This window comes from Stegostoma tigrinum, chromosome 6 (genome assembly GCF_030684315.1).
Source record: "Stegostoma tigrinum isolate sSteTig4 chromosome 6, sSteTig4.hap1, whole genome shotgun sequence".
Lineage (NCBI taxonomy): Eukaryota > Metazoa > Chordata > Chondrichthyes > Orectolobiformes > Stegostomatidae > Stegostoma > Stegostoma tigrinum.
This window is the reverse complement of record NC_081359.1, coordinates 64,645,103-64,662,136: the sequence shown is the minus strand read 5'-3', so window position 1 is coordinate 64,662,136 and position 17,034 is coordinate 64,645,103. Positions and strand designations below refer to the sequence as shown.

Here is a 17,034-nt window from a genome sequence, read left to right as displayed (position 1 = left end):
AACCACTTTGGTCAGAAGTGGCACAGGACTCTGCAGTTCTTTCACAACTCTAATTTTTGTTGATGATATTCCATTCGTTTGACCACAAATGATTACTCTTTTAATTTACTCATTTACTCTTCAGGCGATGTTACCGGCATGGTAATGACCAAATGCAAGACTATTTCCTAGATATGCATTTGCCTTTGTGGGGCAAGGGCCAATGGGAATGAATACAGGCCAGCATCATCTTCCAATTGCCCTTAAGGATAGTGTTAATGCAGAAGTGTAGTCTCATGTAGTTCCACTGAAGCTACCATCCCCATTTCTTTACCAAAGCAGTATCACAACTGGAATGTACTTTCCAACATCAGCAAGGCTTACAATAGAATGTATGATTTCACAGCCAAGGCATGAGGAGCCCCAATTGGAAAATTCAATATGTTTTGCAGCAGGGTAGGATTTTGAGCAGTTACAGTAGAATATGATCTGCAAAAGGAACACTGAAGGACTGAAATGAATTGCTTTTCAGTAAAGTCACTTATTTTCACCAGGTACATGATAAGTCAATGAAAGAAAACAAAGACTTTCAAGTTCCATGCTGCAACACAACGAGCTACAGATAGAATTTCAGATGCACAATAAGGTAACTGAAAGCAAACAAAAACAACTTCTTCAAGAACAGGAGGAAACATGACTCTGATTAGTAAAAACAGGAACTCACTGCTGAAAAGGAGATTACAGAACGATTCTGTATGTCATAAGCAGGATAGCCCTTACCCTACAGAAATTAACAGAAACCAGAGTTCTGTAAACATGGAAATAACACTCTTTAATTAAAATGTTGAGATCTCAAAGGTCATTGTGAATCGTTAGCAGTGGACAACATTCTGCATCAAACAACAATTGATGAACTTAGATCTGCAAAGGGAATGTCTGAAAAAGAGAAACGAGACAAGAAAAGGAACAGAAGTTAGCCATTCAGCCCCTCGAACCTGCTGTGCCCTTCAACAGGTTCATGGAAGATTTGACATTCCTCACATGCACGTTCCTTCCCTTTCTGCATAATTCTTGAGTCTCCTTCTGATCAAAAAATGTATCTATTTCAGCCTTAAATACAAAGACTCTTACCCCTCAACACTCGCAAAGACTCACAACACTCTGTTAAGATAAATTCCTCCTCATCTCAGGCCAAAATTTGGTGCCCTTTAATTCTAACACTATGCCCTCTAGTCTTAGATTCTCTGACGATTTTAGTTTAAGCTTGCAGAAGGCTGTCCTGGAAAAGCAAGCCTTCAGTAATAAAATACAGCAACTACAGAATGATGATGATCTTTTGAAGATCAAGTCTGTTCTGAATCTCTGATGAAGTTAAGAATAGCAGGGTCATGACCAACATTGAATCCTGTTATTGTTCAATCTCAATGTAAGTCAACGAATCAGTCTGTAACAGTATCTTCCTGTGCTGAGTAGATGTCCCATTGTTCTGAGAAAGGGTCACTGGACCCGAAATGTTACCTCTGTTCTCTCCTTCACCGATGCTGCCAGGTCTGCTGAGCTTTTCCAGCAACTTTGTTTTTGTTCCTGATGATGATTTTGTGTCCTGGCATCCAAGTCCTTTAGTGCCCTTCAAGTTCGGCTCAGGTTTAAATGTGTGTGGAGTCGTCCTCAAACCACCTACCAATCATTCCTAAGGCTCCAGTATTGTCTGTGTCTCTTCCAACATGCCCAGTAACAGTGTTGCCATTGCCTTGGCAAAGTGAAACACTTATTTCAGATCCACAGAGAACATCCTGTACAGCAGTCTTAAGCTTTTGGAGTTAAGAAAGCAACTCCACGACCTACAGTAACTGACATATCCATTCCCTCCCTAAAATCATGACCCACTAGAAAGTCTTTCCTTTTCTGATTATCCTTCTTCCTCGTCCCTAGAGGTGAAGTTCAGTAATTCCTTCATGATTATTTCCAGTGTAGGAGCTGTAGATACTCCTTTTTGCAGAGTCAGGGCTGACGTTTTGCTTCCAGACACAAAAAGAAGTACGTTTGATATAAAGCCATCTCCTTTCCCATTTCCTGTCTTTGATTCTTCCATTTGCTGTTGGTTTGTCTCCCAAGTCCAGCATTCATGGACTTCTCTTTACTGCTGTTGCATTCATGTAGTTGTGACTGACACAATCCAGGTACCAGTTGTTGTATCAAATTACATGCCCAGTCTGCTCAAGATAATTCCAGGAAGGAGCAGAAATACAATTACCCACATCTTATCCTCCTGAAGGTAAACTGAGACAGAGACTTTGAAGGGGAAGGTGGGATGATTTCTTTGGCAATGGTTAAATGCTAAGAGAAATGCTAATGGATAATCGATAATGATTTAAATAGATTGAATGAAAGACTTTGGGAGAGGTGTAGGTTAATGGTTATCTTCTACTATTCTAATTGATAACATATGACATTGATTATGTCTGCTGAGGTGGGAGCAGATGGAGTTCGGTCCTGAGCAGTAGAGTTGTCAAAATGACCTCTCCTACTTACCTCTATAAATATTGTATAAAGTTTGATAAAAATTCTTGGTTACAACGATCCACTGCACAGTCATCTTTGAACCCTCTTACCAGAGCAATTAACTCAGTTCATATCAAAGATTGAGACTGGGCTTCCTTAGATGGCAGGCCTCACTGCAGAGTATGTAATGCACTAAGTTATTAGTATACTTTTATGAATATTTTTGACCTGAGAAATTCACTTAGGCACTTTGCTTTGAGACATTATGTCAAAATGTGGTTGTTTCATATCTTTTTAGTTATAAAACAAGAATACAATAAACCAGATCTTGATCTGACAGTTTAAATGTTCTTTGAATTTTATCCAACCCAGAGAGTTATGCAACATTTTTAATTCATTCACTATTTCCTTTAATACAGTAAGCTACCAAATAACCAAAAAGATACACAAGGGCATAATGGTCCAAATCTATGCAGTAGCCAATGTCTTCTGTACAACTTCTATTCTCGCCCCACAATTTCACCTCAAATTATCTTTCCCCTACTTCCTTTTTAAGATCAGAACTCATTTTTCATCATATAATAGTTGCCTTCTGTTTTTGTGATCCACCTTGTTTGAAGTTGAACAGAGAGTCAAGGAAAGTTATATTACCATAGACTTCATCACAGTGAAAGTCAGCTCTGTACTCAATTGATGATCACTCGTTCTCATTGTTAGCAGAAAGATGATTCAACAGTTAATGAAATTCTTACTAATTTTATCATCACTGGTCCAGGAAGCTAACTGTACCACTCACACTGGCACTCTGGTAAAAATCAATTAAATAGCGAGAGATTAGAGAGAATTCAATGCCCCAACATTTGATGTTCAGGCACCAGGGTTTCTTCTCCTCATAACATCTTTTCATCTGCTGAGTTTTCAATAAACAAAGTCATACACTTTTCAAAGTATGAGCTATTTATGAAGAACTTTTCTTTCATATTAATTTAAACATCATAAACTACCACCGAAGTTTCACTTCGAGGGAAATAGTCTAATGTTGCTTTGAACTAGCGATAAAATCTGTGTGAAAGACAAAACAAAAACGTTCTATCCTACATTTTTGAGATTATTTTATATATTTCCAGAAAACATACCAAAATGTGTATGACAGAAAATCATATTTTGCTTTGGTGAGGTGATGCCAGTACTAATTTCCTTTGATCAAATCTGATTTTTATCATTTGTCTTTAGCCCATCAGGGTAACAATTCAAGCGTTCCTTCTACACCAAAAGGTTTGATACAAAAAAGTCAAATTTGGCTCTGTTTGTGCAATTTAGATGTTAACCATAAGCTAGTTTCAATGCCAGCAGGTTCTATTCACACTGAGTCATCGATTTCTGGATTAAGTTACCAATGTGTGATGTGAGTGTGATTTCCAGCAAGAATTCAAAATGGAACTGGACAAGTTCCTGTATGAGGACACTTAATTATAAAAATAGATTCACTAATAGCACTTACTCACTACTGATTGCTTCTGGGGGCCAGAGAAGAATATCACTAATGATTTTGCTTGAAAGTTTTACTTATTTGCTTTTCTGCTTCTTCTGGGTGGCTATGGTGGGGTGAGGTGGTGTGTTGGGTGAGATAGTGTTAAGGGGCCATGGAGGATAGGAGAGGTTTGTTGGACCAATTGGTCTTTTTTTGTATGTCCATACACTTGTTGCTAGATAGTGTCCACCCAATGAGGTGGCAGCAAGTAAATTCACCAAAACATCTCTTGAGGGCTATCCATGTACCAGTTTCTAATGTTTACTATCCATCATTCCATCTCTATAATCTGTAAACTGAACCATATGTGATTCATCAGCCATGAATGCATGTATAATGATGGCTATAAGTGCAAAATATTTCAATATAAGGGACTAGTTTGAAAGAAATGAATACATTCCAGTTTCACTTTTTATTATAGTTAAGCATGCTCCCTAAAGTAATTTGCTAGCCTCTGCTGACATTTTCCATAAAGATAAATCTCTACAGGAATTACTGTGGAGTTACTTCTACATTTTTAAGTTATTAGTGCAGGCGCTTCCTGTGCATATGTGCAAGATCATTTTTGTACAGTTTTTTAATTGTCAAAGAAGAATGTAAACCAAAAACATCTGTGTTATCTACAGGACACATCGAGACATCTCCCTACCCTCATAGAGGCAGAGAACATTAACTCTAATGTAAACTGTGTGACATTTAATCTACAATTTGAGATGCTGCAGCTTTGCATTTCTATTTTACAATTTGATTTCAACAGGACTTGTCCTATAAGGATCGCCACTGGCATGAAGCCTGCTTTCATTGCTTTCAGTGCAAACGGTCACTGGCGGACAAGCCTTTCGCTGCCAAGGATGAACAATTGCTCTGTACAGACTGTTATTCAAATGAGTATTCCTCCAAGTGTCAGAGTTGTAAGAAGACAATAATTCCAGGTCAGAGCAAAGTTTATCTATTTTAACTCTTGAATGCCTACCTGAATCAATGAAATCATATTTTCTGTTGGTAGATTGATTCTTCAAACCAGTAGGTATGGTCCAAATGTTCTCTCACTTTCTTTGCTCATTAAAGCATTGCACAACCCCAGTGTTGAGTTGAGAAGGTTCGGGCTATAGATTAATACTTGGGTCACCATCAGTGTTGCTTTTATTTTCTGCAGTTTTTCACCCCTCTCCTATCAAATTCACTTGCTGCAGGGTTCACAGCCCAGTGGATAAGGGTACAATCTAGAAATAACCCCCTGTTGGAGCAAGCCTGGAAGTTGCTGAAGTTCTAATATTAACTTTCAGTTATAAAGGAAAGCAGGGGTAGTAGGAAATGGAGAGCAATATTAGGTAGGCAATATTAGGTAGGTTATTTAATAGGCAGCCAACCCAATGCCACAAGTGTTATCATATTGCCAAAAGTGGAGTCAGTCTTTGTAAGTTTGAAGCACTCCCAAAATTTAGATAATCAACCAGAATCTGTGGATAGAATGGATCAGTTTTCTTAACGGACCCACAATCAAAATGCTAATTGATTTGTTCTCCCTAAGAACGATTTACATATTGCTGAGTGTTTGTAAATTTTTTTGTTTTTATCTAAGTTTGACAGCTTGTCATCCTGGTGTCTAACATTATAATCTCAATTTAGCATTATAATTCCCATTCTGGGCAAATGATGGCAACCACAAAATATGCCTGCTATTCATACTTGTTGAGAATGATGAATATAACAACTGCTTTCAAGAAAAGAGAGAGGGAACAGTTTTAGATTACGAGGTGTTCTTCACATTGAGAACAACAACCCTAGTTGACTTCCAACTTTTTTTAAAATTCATTCACGGGATGAGGGTGTCACTGGCTAAGTAGCATTTATTGCTCATCCCAGACAGCAGTTGAGTCAACCACATTGCTGTGGATCTGGAGTCACATGTAGTCCAGGTAGGGATAGTAGTTTCCTTCCCTAAAGGACATTAGCGAATCAGATAGTTTTTTGAACAATTGGCAATGGCTTCACTGTCATTAACAGACTCCTAATTTCAGATTTTTGCTGAATTCAGATTCCACCATCTGCCATGGCAGGATTTGAACATGGGTTCCCAGAACATTACCTGTGCTCTCTAGATTAACAGTCCAGCAATAACACCGCCAGGCCATCACCTCTCCCTATAATTACCACTTTCAGGTTTTCTTCTATGACTATCACAACATGCCAGCATATAGGAAGATAATGTGTAGTGGCAATCTGGAGACTCAAACTAATGTCCTGGGGCACGCGTTCAAGTCTCCCCACAACAGCAGGTGAATTTAAATTCAATTAAATAAGAACATTTTAAGGTTCTTTAATTGAAAGCACAGTAGTGATGACCATTAAAGTATCATAAACTATTGCAAAATCTTATTTTGTCAATGTCCTTTACTGAAGCAACTTTGCTTCTTTTATCTGTTCTGGCTAATTAGTGACTCCAGATCCATAGAAACGTACTTTACTCTTAATCACCCTTCTGAAATGGCCATTCAATTGTTAAGGACAATTACTGATGCCCAGGTCTCATTAAATTATTATTTTCTTATAAATATACCTTTTACTGCACCTAAAGAGATTTAAATCAAACTCACAAACCAGAAAACTGGCTACCTTCAGATTGAAGGCAATGGAGTTGAAAGTAAAATGTTAAGATCATCATAATTATCTTGTTTTTTTACTGAAACATTGCTTAAGTTGCAAATTATTGCAAATCAAACATTTAAAAAGTATCATCTGTAGTTTGCTATTTTTTCAGTTACGTCAGAAAGTATGACAAATTTATTTTTGCTTTGGTCAAAGTATTTCTTTCAGGAAAAAAATGGGTTAAGTTTGGTTGATTTTGTACTGTAATTTGAGTTCTTGAACTGCTCAGTTATATCACCTAAATTAAATTGAGTCACTGCTTCAGTCTTCTCTATATGTAAATCTCTGTGGTTGTGGTCTCAAGCCCTGGTTAATAGTGCAACTAAAGTTATTTGAATATATATAATAGCCCCAATTATCCACAAAGCTTTTCAATATGGCTTTTCACAACTATCAAAGAGTTGCCCTGAGATTCTGCCATCACCAAAATTTTCCAGCTTCTTCTTGGTGGAGGCTGATATGCTGAGTGAGATAAAGTGAAGATTGGTGTGATTCATTCCAAAAAATGCATTTTTCGGCCACATGGATCAAATGATACATGAATACACAATGAAACTTGAACCAACAATGCATCATACAATTTAGGTGCCCACACTCTGATCTTAAATTCCCTGGCAAGGTTAGACGCCAATAATCCATTTGAGCTCAGTTTATGAGGCCTATGAACTTAAGAATTGGAAACAATGTTGCCAGGTGAAATGATCTGTGAAAGAGTGAAACTGACAGGTGGTTTCCTGGGACTGATTTGTCACAACACAGATGCGGAAGCTCCCAGTATTGGCAATTGAAATCAGTGAGGTTTTTCTCCTCTGTGAATGGTTGAATTAAATATTTGGTTGAAGAACTGTCATGAGAAAATAGTCTTTATCTTTACTTGCACTGTTGCCAGCAGGGCACAAAAAAGTAAAGCCTGCAGCAATACTGTCAGAATTCAATTATTAATAAATTGTATATTATGCTTTCATAGGGAGTGCATGGATTATTCATTTACGGCCGTACTCACAAAACTGCAGTCAACATTTATGTACCATCAAGATAATTCTTTTTCCGGTCCTCCCCTTCACTTAATGCCATTATCTGTTGCCTCTGAATCAGAAGATTATACGCTCAAGAACTTCCATTCCAGAGACCAAAACATAATTTAAGATTTGCACTATCAGTAGTCCTGCCACATTTAGATGTTAAACTGGTGACCACTCTCGAGAGTGTAAAAGATGATTTAAAGTGTAGGAGGAGTGTTTTCCTCTTGTCCTGATCAATGTTTATCTTTGAACCATCACTAAAAACATATCATCTCATTGCTGTCTTTGAGACATGTACACAAATTGACTACTTTATTCTCAAACATTACAATATTGCCTACATATCAAAAAAGCCATTCCCTGGCTTATGATTTCATGAAAAACACCACATAAACATACATTATTTATTTTTTCTATTCAATCAGTGTTTATGATTGTTTAACATCATCTACTCAATCAGCGTTGACTAATTTGACTGTTGTCATGATGCGTATATGGCAATTTTGTTCTGTTACTGCTAAACTGAATATTGCTGAGCTGAATCGCAGAGCTATGATTAAATCCAACATTTGGTGATCTTCTGTAAACTGGCATTAAGTGGGTTGCTCCTGCAAAGTGTCATTTATATAACATATTTTAGTTAAACTATTTATTTGATATGACGGTTATGTGCAACTATGACCACCCCAGATTGATAACGAGCAGATGGTGCATTCTGTGTCTTATACCCAATTAACATACAAAGTTGATGCTCATTCTGTCTGGCTTTAACTTTCAAAAATGAATGTTATAGAACATAGAACATGGAACAGTACAGCACAGAACAGGCCCTTCAGCCCACAATGTTGTGCCGACCATTGATCCTCATGTATGCACCCTCAAATTTCTGTGACCATATGCATGTCCAGCAGTCTCTTAAATGACCCCAATGACCTTGCTTCCACAACTGCTGCTGGCAACGCATTCCATGCTCTCTCAACTCTCTGTGTAAAGAACCCGCCTCTGACATCCCCTCTATACTTTCCACCAACCAGCTTAAAACTATGACCCCTCGTGCTAGCCATTTCTGCCCTGGGAAATAGTCTCTGGCTATCAACTCTATCTATGCCTCTCATTATCTTGTATACCTCAATTAGGTCCCCTCTCCTCCTCCTTTTCTCCAATGAAAAGAGACCGAGCTCAGTCAACCTCGCTTCATAAGATAAGCCCTCCAGTCCAGGCAGCATCCTGGTAAACCTCCTCTGAACCCTCTCCAAAGCATCCACATCTTTCCTATAATACGGCGACCAGAACTGGATGCAGTATTCCAAGTGCGGTCTAACCAAAATTTTATAGAGCTGCAACAAGATCTCACGACTCTTAAACTCAATCCCCCTGTTAATGAAAGCCAAAACACCATATGCTTTCTTAACAACTCTGTCCACTTGGGAGGCCATTTTAAGGGATCTATGTATCTGCACACCAAGATCCCTCTGTTCCTCCACACTGCCAAGAATCCTATCCTTAATCCTGTAATCAGCTTTCAAATTCGACCTTCCAAAATGCATCACCTCGCATTTATCCAGGTTGAACTCCATCTGCCACCTCTCAGCCCATCTCTGCATCCTGTCAATGTCCCGCTGCAGCCTACAACAGCCCTCTATACTGTCAACGACACCTCCGACCTTTGTGTCGTCTGCAAACTTGCTGACCCATCCTTCAATCCCCTCATCCAAGTCAGTAATAAAATTACAAACAGTAGAGGCCGAAGGACAGAGCCCTGTGGAACCCCACTCACCACTGACTTTGAGGCAGAATATTTTCCTTCTATTACCACTCGCTGTCTTTTGTTGGCCAGCCAATTCTGTATCCAGACAGCTAAGTTCCCCTGTATCCCATTCCTCCTGACCTGAATGAGCCTACCATGGGGAACCTTATGCTGTGATGAATTATCATAGAAAGGGCTGCAAACTATGAGATTTTAGACTCATCGCTGAAATGAAATGTTCATTGGGGCTGAATTTTCTCATCTAAAAATAGAACAGTTCTGTGCTTAAGAGGAATTATCAATGCAATAAACATAGAGACGTCATTCCTTAAGTAACCACAAAATCAGACATTACATCTCTCACAAGCATACACACACACAACACATATACACAATCAAGAAACTTTACCAAACTATCCCAAAACAGTCTTTGACTTTCCAAATACAAGTAAATCCTGTCCTTCAAGATTCCCTCCAATAGCTTGCCCACTACTGGTGTCAGGCTCATTGGTCTATAATTCCCTGGCTTTTCCTTACCACCTTTCTGAAATAGTGGCACCATGTTAGCCCACCTCCAGTCTTCCAGCACCTCACCCGTGGCTATCAATGACACAAATATCTCAGCAAGGAGCCCAGCAATCTCTTCCCTAGCTTCCCACAGAGTTCTAGGGTACACCTGATCAGGACCTGGGGATTTACTCACCTTTATGCGTTTTAAGATGTTTGGCACTTCTTCCTCCGTAGGATGGACATTTTTCAAGATGTCACTATTTATTTCCTCTCATTCTCTATCTTCCATATCCTTCTCCACAGTAAACACTGATGCATAATACTCATTTGGTATCTGCCCCATCTCCGGCGGTTCCACACGTAGGTGGCCCTGCTGGTCTTTATGGGGCCCTATTCTCTCCCTGGTTACCCCTTGTTCTTAATATATTTGTAGAATCCCTTTGGTTCTCCTTATTTGCCCTGCTTGCCAAAGCTATCTCATGTCCCCTTTTTGCTCCCCTGAATTCCCTCTTAGGTGTACTCCTACTACCTTTATATCCTTTTAGGGATTCATCCCTAATCAAGAAAAGCTGAGCTCCAAATGTCATGCTTTCAGAAGAAGATGTCTGCAACAGAGGGTAATTTCAGAAACACATTGATAGACAATGTTTCGCTCCAGTGTTCTTTCTTTGTGATTATCTGTAAAGTAGCAATGACAAGCTGAGGCGGCAGAATGACTTCATTAAATTTGCACCAATAGAGTCAATCTTTGTGAAGTAAACTTTGCTAACTCCTAAACAGATGGGATGAGGAAAATTATTTTAATTGTTTAGTGTCTGTAGCTGATACTTAAATTTTGAGAAAATGTAATTTAGTAAACATTTTAATGTTGTTGTGTTACAGGTCATTAGCTCGTTTCAGCTTCAGCTGACAAGATCTAATAATAATGCCTTGTATAGCACGCTCCACAGGCTGCTACAGGAAAACTATTGCCTATTCTTTACTTTTTGAAAATGACTTGGTGGGAATAGAAGAGGTAGCATCTGGATTTTAAATATCCTTTGCATCTCTTACTAAAACATAGGAACTCGCAAGATGGAGTACATGGGTAACAGCTGGCATGAGACTTGTTTTATCTGTCATCGTTGCCAACAACCAATAGGCACAAAAAGTTTCATCCCAAAAGACAATGAGAACTACTGTGTGCCTTGTTATGAAAAGCAGTTTGCCATGCATTGTGTGCAGTGCAAGAAGGTGAGACACTTAACTACAAGGTCAGTGGGTGGTAACACTTTCAATGGATTTAAACCATTTGTGTGATGTGGCACTGGGCTAGTCAAATCAAGAACGTTCAGCTTTCCTTGTGCTAAGCTAATTTAATCCAGTGGAAAGCACTAGGGAGACCAGAAATAACATCAGCAGCACTGAATCAATGACAAAGGAAAAAAATCTTCTGGAAGTTCTGTTCCTAATTGTTGGTTATAGCAACAGGACAGCACGGTGGCTCAGTGGTTAGCACTGCTGCCCCACTGTGCCAGGGACACGGGTTTGATTCCATTCTTGTTTGACTGTGTGGAGTTTGCACCATCTCCCTGTGTCTGAGAGGGTTTCCTCCAGGTGCTCCACTTTCCTCCCACAATCCAAAGATGTTCAAGTTAGGTGGATTGGCTGTGATGAAATTGTCTGCAGTGTCTAGGCGTGTGTAGGATAGGTGGATTAGTCATGGGAAATACAGGATTACAGGGTAGGGGGATGGGGATGGGTCTGAGGGGGATGCTCTTTGGAGGGGTGATGTGGACTTGCTGGGGCTGAATGGACTGTTTCCAGATTGTAGGGATTCTATGAATTCCTCCTTGAAACTTACATGTAAACAGTAAGAGAAGGTAAAGTGGAATTCATGAAACTGACTATTAAGGATCCTGAAGCTATTCAATATTTGGTTTCACTAGTGAATAATTATTCCTTAGATAAGATAGCAGATACTTCTTTGCATGCAAAACTAGGAGATTAAGATAATTTTTTTGGAAATTAAAATAAAAGCAATGCAACCATGTGCCAACATGTACTTGCAGCACATACTTCTGTCTTTTTGGCTCTCCCCTCCAATAAGTTTGAGAAGCCCATGGATCTCTTTGTCACAAAGCCTGGGATCATACCTATCGAGTTACCTTCAACACCTGCTTCTTCTCTCTTTGCCAAGAAGTAATATTCCTCTCAGATTCCCTCCTATCCAGGCATGAACTACAGCTTTCTTTGTTTATTTCTCATCTTCCCCCTTTCGGCTCTAAGGGCTCACATTTTCTATAGGCGAGATGATGGGAGGTGATGGCCTACTGTATAATCACTAGATTATTAATGCAGAGACCCTGGTAATGTTCCAGGGACCTAGGTTCAAATCCTCCATGATAGATATTTCAATTCAATGTATTTCTGGACTTAGGAGTCTATTGATGACCATGAAACCATTGTTGATTGCCAGAAAAAACCCATCTGGTTTCAATAATCTCCTTTAGGGAAGGAAACAGCCGTCCTTACCTGGTCTGGCCTACATGTGACATCAGATCTACAGCAATGTAATTGACACTTAGCTGCCCTCTGGGCAATTACAAATGGGCAATAAATGCTGGTATGGCTGGTGATGCCCACATCCCATGAATGAATAAAAAGAAAAATGGCTCTTTTTGTGTTTCCTTGGCCCTATTGCCACTGAACTGCTGCTACTCCTTAGCTTCCTGGTCCCTATGACAGCTATAAGTTAAACGTGGTTCCTTCTCAATATGGTCCCCCAATTTCAAAACCTCTATCACACTCCTCCTCCCATCTCTCTTTGCTAAGCAAGTTGTTACCTTCCAAAATGCCGTTCTCTCTATTAGAATTTCTTCCATCAAATTTCATTCCTGCCACAGGACCTTGACCAAGTGTGGTCACAAACATATAATCTTTTTTGCTCTTATACATTACCCCTTCTTGTCCTCCTCAACTTCTTTGCAGTCCTTGGTACAATCAATCTCACCAGCTTTCTCCAATGCCTCTCCTCCAGTGTCAAGCTCAGTATTCTGGCCGCAGGAAGATGATTTACAAAGATAATTTCTCTTTCCATCACTGCACTGTTAACTCTGGAATCTCAGTTTCCCCCAACTCCCCACATCTTCCCTATTTACATGTTGTATTTTTGTGACATCATCTGCATTTAAGATGAAAACATCCAACTTTAATGTGTCCATCACTTTTCTTGTGCTGTTTGGCTGAATGATAGAATGAATGAATGGTTACAGCTAAGAGGAGATAATGAGAACTGCAGATGCTGGAGAATCCAAGATAACAAAGTGTGAAGCTGGATGAACACAGCAGGCCAAGCAGCATCTCAGGAGCACACAAGCTGATGTTTCGGGCCAAGACCCTTCATCAGAGAGGGGGCTGGGGAGAGTGTTCTGAAATAAGTAGGGAGAAGGGGGGGTGGACCAAAGGTGGATAGAGGAGAAGATAGGCGGAGAGGGGAGTATAGGTGGGGAGGTGGGGAGGGGATAGGTCAGTCCAGAGAGAACAGACAGGCCAAGGAGGCGGGATGACGTTAGTAGGTGGGAAGTGGGGGTGCGGCTTGAGGTGGGAGGAGGGGATAGGTGAGAGGAAAAACAGGTTAGGGAGGCGGGGATGAGCTGGGCTGGTTTTGGGATGCAGTGGAAGGAGCTCTCCCCATACTCCTCTCTGATGAAGGGTCTAGGCCCGAAACGTCAGCTTTTGTGCTCCTGAGATGCTGCTTGGCCTGCTGTGTTCATCCACCTTCACACTTTGTTATCATAGCTAAGAGGAAGCTGTTTAGCCCATCATGTTCTGCATTGGGTCTACAAAGAAGTAATTCACCTAATTTCACACCAACGCCTTCTCCTGTAGCATTGTATAAAATTCCCTTTCTGATAAAATCCAAATCTCTCACAAATGTCTTGATTGAAACGCCACTGTATTGCTAAGGAATACATTCCAGGTCCTAGTCATTTGCTTTGTCAAGGTGTTTTTCCTCAAATCGCCATTGTTTCTTTTGTTAATTATGCCCTCCCCCCACCCAGGTTTTCAATTTTTGACCACTATAAACTGTTTCTACTTATCTGATCTATTCAACCCCATTATGAGCTTGCTTACCGCTGTCAAATTCCCCCTCCACCTTTTCTTCATTAAAGAAAATAGGTTCAAACTATATTGTTAACTGGAGTTCCTTATGCCTGGACCCATTCTCACAATTTTTTTGCATCCTCTACAATATCTTCCTAAAATCCTTCCTAAATGTGACACCCAGAACAATACTTGATACTATAGTGTTTAATACAAGTTTAACTTTTGTATTCAATGCCCTTACTAATACGGTCCAATTTGGCGTTTGCTTTACTAAACTATCCCAAAACAGTCTTTGACTTTCCAAATACAAGTAAATCCTGTCCTTCAAGATTCCCTCCAATAGCTTGCCCACTACTGGTGTCAGGCTCATTGGTCTATAATTCCTTGACTTTTCCTTACCACCTTTCTGAAATAGTGGCACCACGTTAGCCCACCTCCAGTCTTCCAGCACCTCACCTGTGGCTATCAATGACACAAATATCTCAGCAAGGAGCCCAGCAATCTCTTCCCTAGCTTCCCACAGAGTTCTAGGGTACACCTGATCAGGACCTGGGGATTTACTCACCTTTATGCATTTTAAGATGTTCAGCACTTCCTCCTCTGTAGGATGGACATTTTTCAAGATGTCACTATTTATTTCCTCTCATTCTCTATCTTCCATATCCTTCTCCACAGTAAATGCTGATGCATAATATTTGTTTAGTATCTCCCCCATCTCCTGCGGTTCCACACGTAGGTGGCCTTGCTGGTCTTTATGAGGCCCTATTCTCTCCCTGGTTACTCTTTTGTTCTTAATATATTTGTAGAACCCCTTTGGTCCTCCAAAGCTATCTCATGTCCCCTTTTTGCTCCCCTGAATTCCCTCTTAGATATACTCCTACTACCTTTATACCCTTTTAGGGGTTCAGTTCCGGCTGTCCATACCTGGCATATGCTTCCTTCTTATTCTTGACCAAAACCTCAATTTCTCTCGTAATCTAGCGTTCCCTATACTTACACCTTGCCTTTCACTCTAACAGGAAGATACTGTCTCTGGACTCTCATTATCTCATTTTTGAAGGCTTGCCAATTTCCAGCCACCCCTTTACCTGAGAACAACCACCTCCCAATTCATGTTTGCAAGTTCTTGCCTAATACTGTCAAAATTGGCCTTCCTCAATTGTGAACCTTAACTTTTAGATCCGGTCTATCCTTTTCCATCACTATTTTAAAACTAACTGTATTGCAAGAAAGCAGAAAATTGCAATGATGGTTTAAGTGAATGAGTGAATAAATGATCAATTTTTTAGAATGCAGAAATGTACTGATAAAAATAGCAGAAGTAAATACACACTCAAAGGGCAAGTTGAGGTGTATATTTCTTCTGGGGTATCAGATGTACTGGTAAACAAATCATTTAAAGTCAGCACAAAGTTGTAAAGCTCTATTGTTTTATCGGCCAATATGGTACGGTCTTTAAAAGGAAATGCAAAGAAGCTTTACATTCAGTTTGGGTATCTTCCACTTTTAAGAAGGAACTTCTGCTCTTAAAGAATTCCAGGGTGTAAATTACAAAGTGAAGCCATCACAGTGACAAGCTGTGGATTATATTCTGAAATGACCGGTAGATTTAAGAAATACATTTAAATGTTTATGGGAGGTGATTTTTTAAAATTTTGGTTGGTGCGAAGAATTTGTTGATTCAGTGTGGTTACCGGTTATATGCTCAGCGTGGATTTTCTTCCCACAGTCAATCTGCAGCTGGGTGTTGACAATCTGCAAAGCTAAAATATAAAAATGTAAAAAAACTAAAAATTAGCCTCACCATCCCAGTGCCACTAAACCTACCTTCACTTGTCAATATATGTGTAGGGATTCACACAGTTCCACAAATTATAAAATTGGCATATTGGTAACTTCATAAATAGGGCCCGAGCCATTTGTTCACTGTGTCAGCTGATGTTGAAATAGGGCACATCAAAGCCATCCTGTTGGGTAATGACTATCTGAGCAGATTAGTTCATATCACATATTGTGTAAACTCACAAAAGGTCCTGAGGCATTCACCCCGGTCCTGAAAAGTACTTCGTCCATCTCAGATTTATCCTGGAAGGTATCACAAATGTTTGAGCAACAGATGAAGCTAACTGTTTCACGCTGCTTTTGTGCAGTAGCAAAGCAAGTGGTGCTTGCCATTAAGTCAATAAGTAATGTAGTATATGAATTTCAGTACAGGTCTCACACCAGATTTGTAGACCGTACACCCCAAAGACTTATCAAACAGCATATTATTTTAGTGACAGTAGGAACTGCCGATGCTGGAGAATCTGAGATAACAAGGTGTGAAGCTGGATGAATACAGCAGGCCAAGCAGCATTAGAGGAGCAGGAAAGCTGATGTTTTGGGTGGAGACCCTTCTTCAGAAATGGGGGAAGGGAAGGGGATTCTGAAATAAATAGGGAGAGAGGGGGAGGCGGCTAGAAGATGGATAAGGCCAAGATAGGTGGGGAGGAGACAGACAGGTCAAAGAGACGGGTTTGGAGGAGGTAAAGGTGAATGTAGGTGGAGAGTTAGGGAGGGGATAGGTCAGCCCAGGGAGGACAGACAGGTCAAGGAGGCAGGATGAGGTTAGTGGGTAGGAGATGGAATTGGGGCTTGAGGTGGGAGAAATGGTTAGGGAGGCGGGGATGAGCTGGGCTGGTTTTGGGATGTGGTCGGGGGAGGGGAGATTTTGAAGCTTGTGAAGTCCACATTGATACCCTTGGGCTGCAGAGTTCCCAAGTGGAATATGCAATGCTGTTCCTGCAGCTTTCGGGTGGCATCATTGAGGCAATGCAGGAGGCCCATGTTGGACAAGTCGTCCAAGGAGTAGGAGGGGGAGTTGAAACGGTTCACAACTGGGAGGTGTAGTTGTTTATTGTGAACTGAGCATAGGTGTTCCACAAAGCAGTCCCCGAGCCTCCACGATGTAGAGGAGGCCACAGCAGGAACAGCGGATACAATATACCACATTAGCAAATGTGCAG

The 17,034-nt window shown here is 40.3% G+C and overlaps 1 protein-coding gene across 4 annotated transcripts in view; it reads left to right on the top strand.

The window, feature by feature from the left end:
- Nucleotides 1–17,034, top strand: part of LOC125453197 (four and a half LIM domains protein 2) — a 50,781-nt gene that overhangs the window by 27,872 nt on the left and 5,875 nt on the right. For all 4 annotated transcript variants that reach the window (XM_048532441.1, XM_048532438.2, XM_048532439.2 and 1 more), the window contains 2 exons: nt 4,770–4,944; nt 11,004–11,173. In XM_048532441.1, the coding sequence (XP_048388398.1) occupies nt 4,770–4,944; nt 11,004–11,173 (345 nt within the window). The remainder of the gene's footprint in view (nt 1–4,769; nt 4,945–11,003; nt 11,174–17,034) is intronic.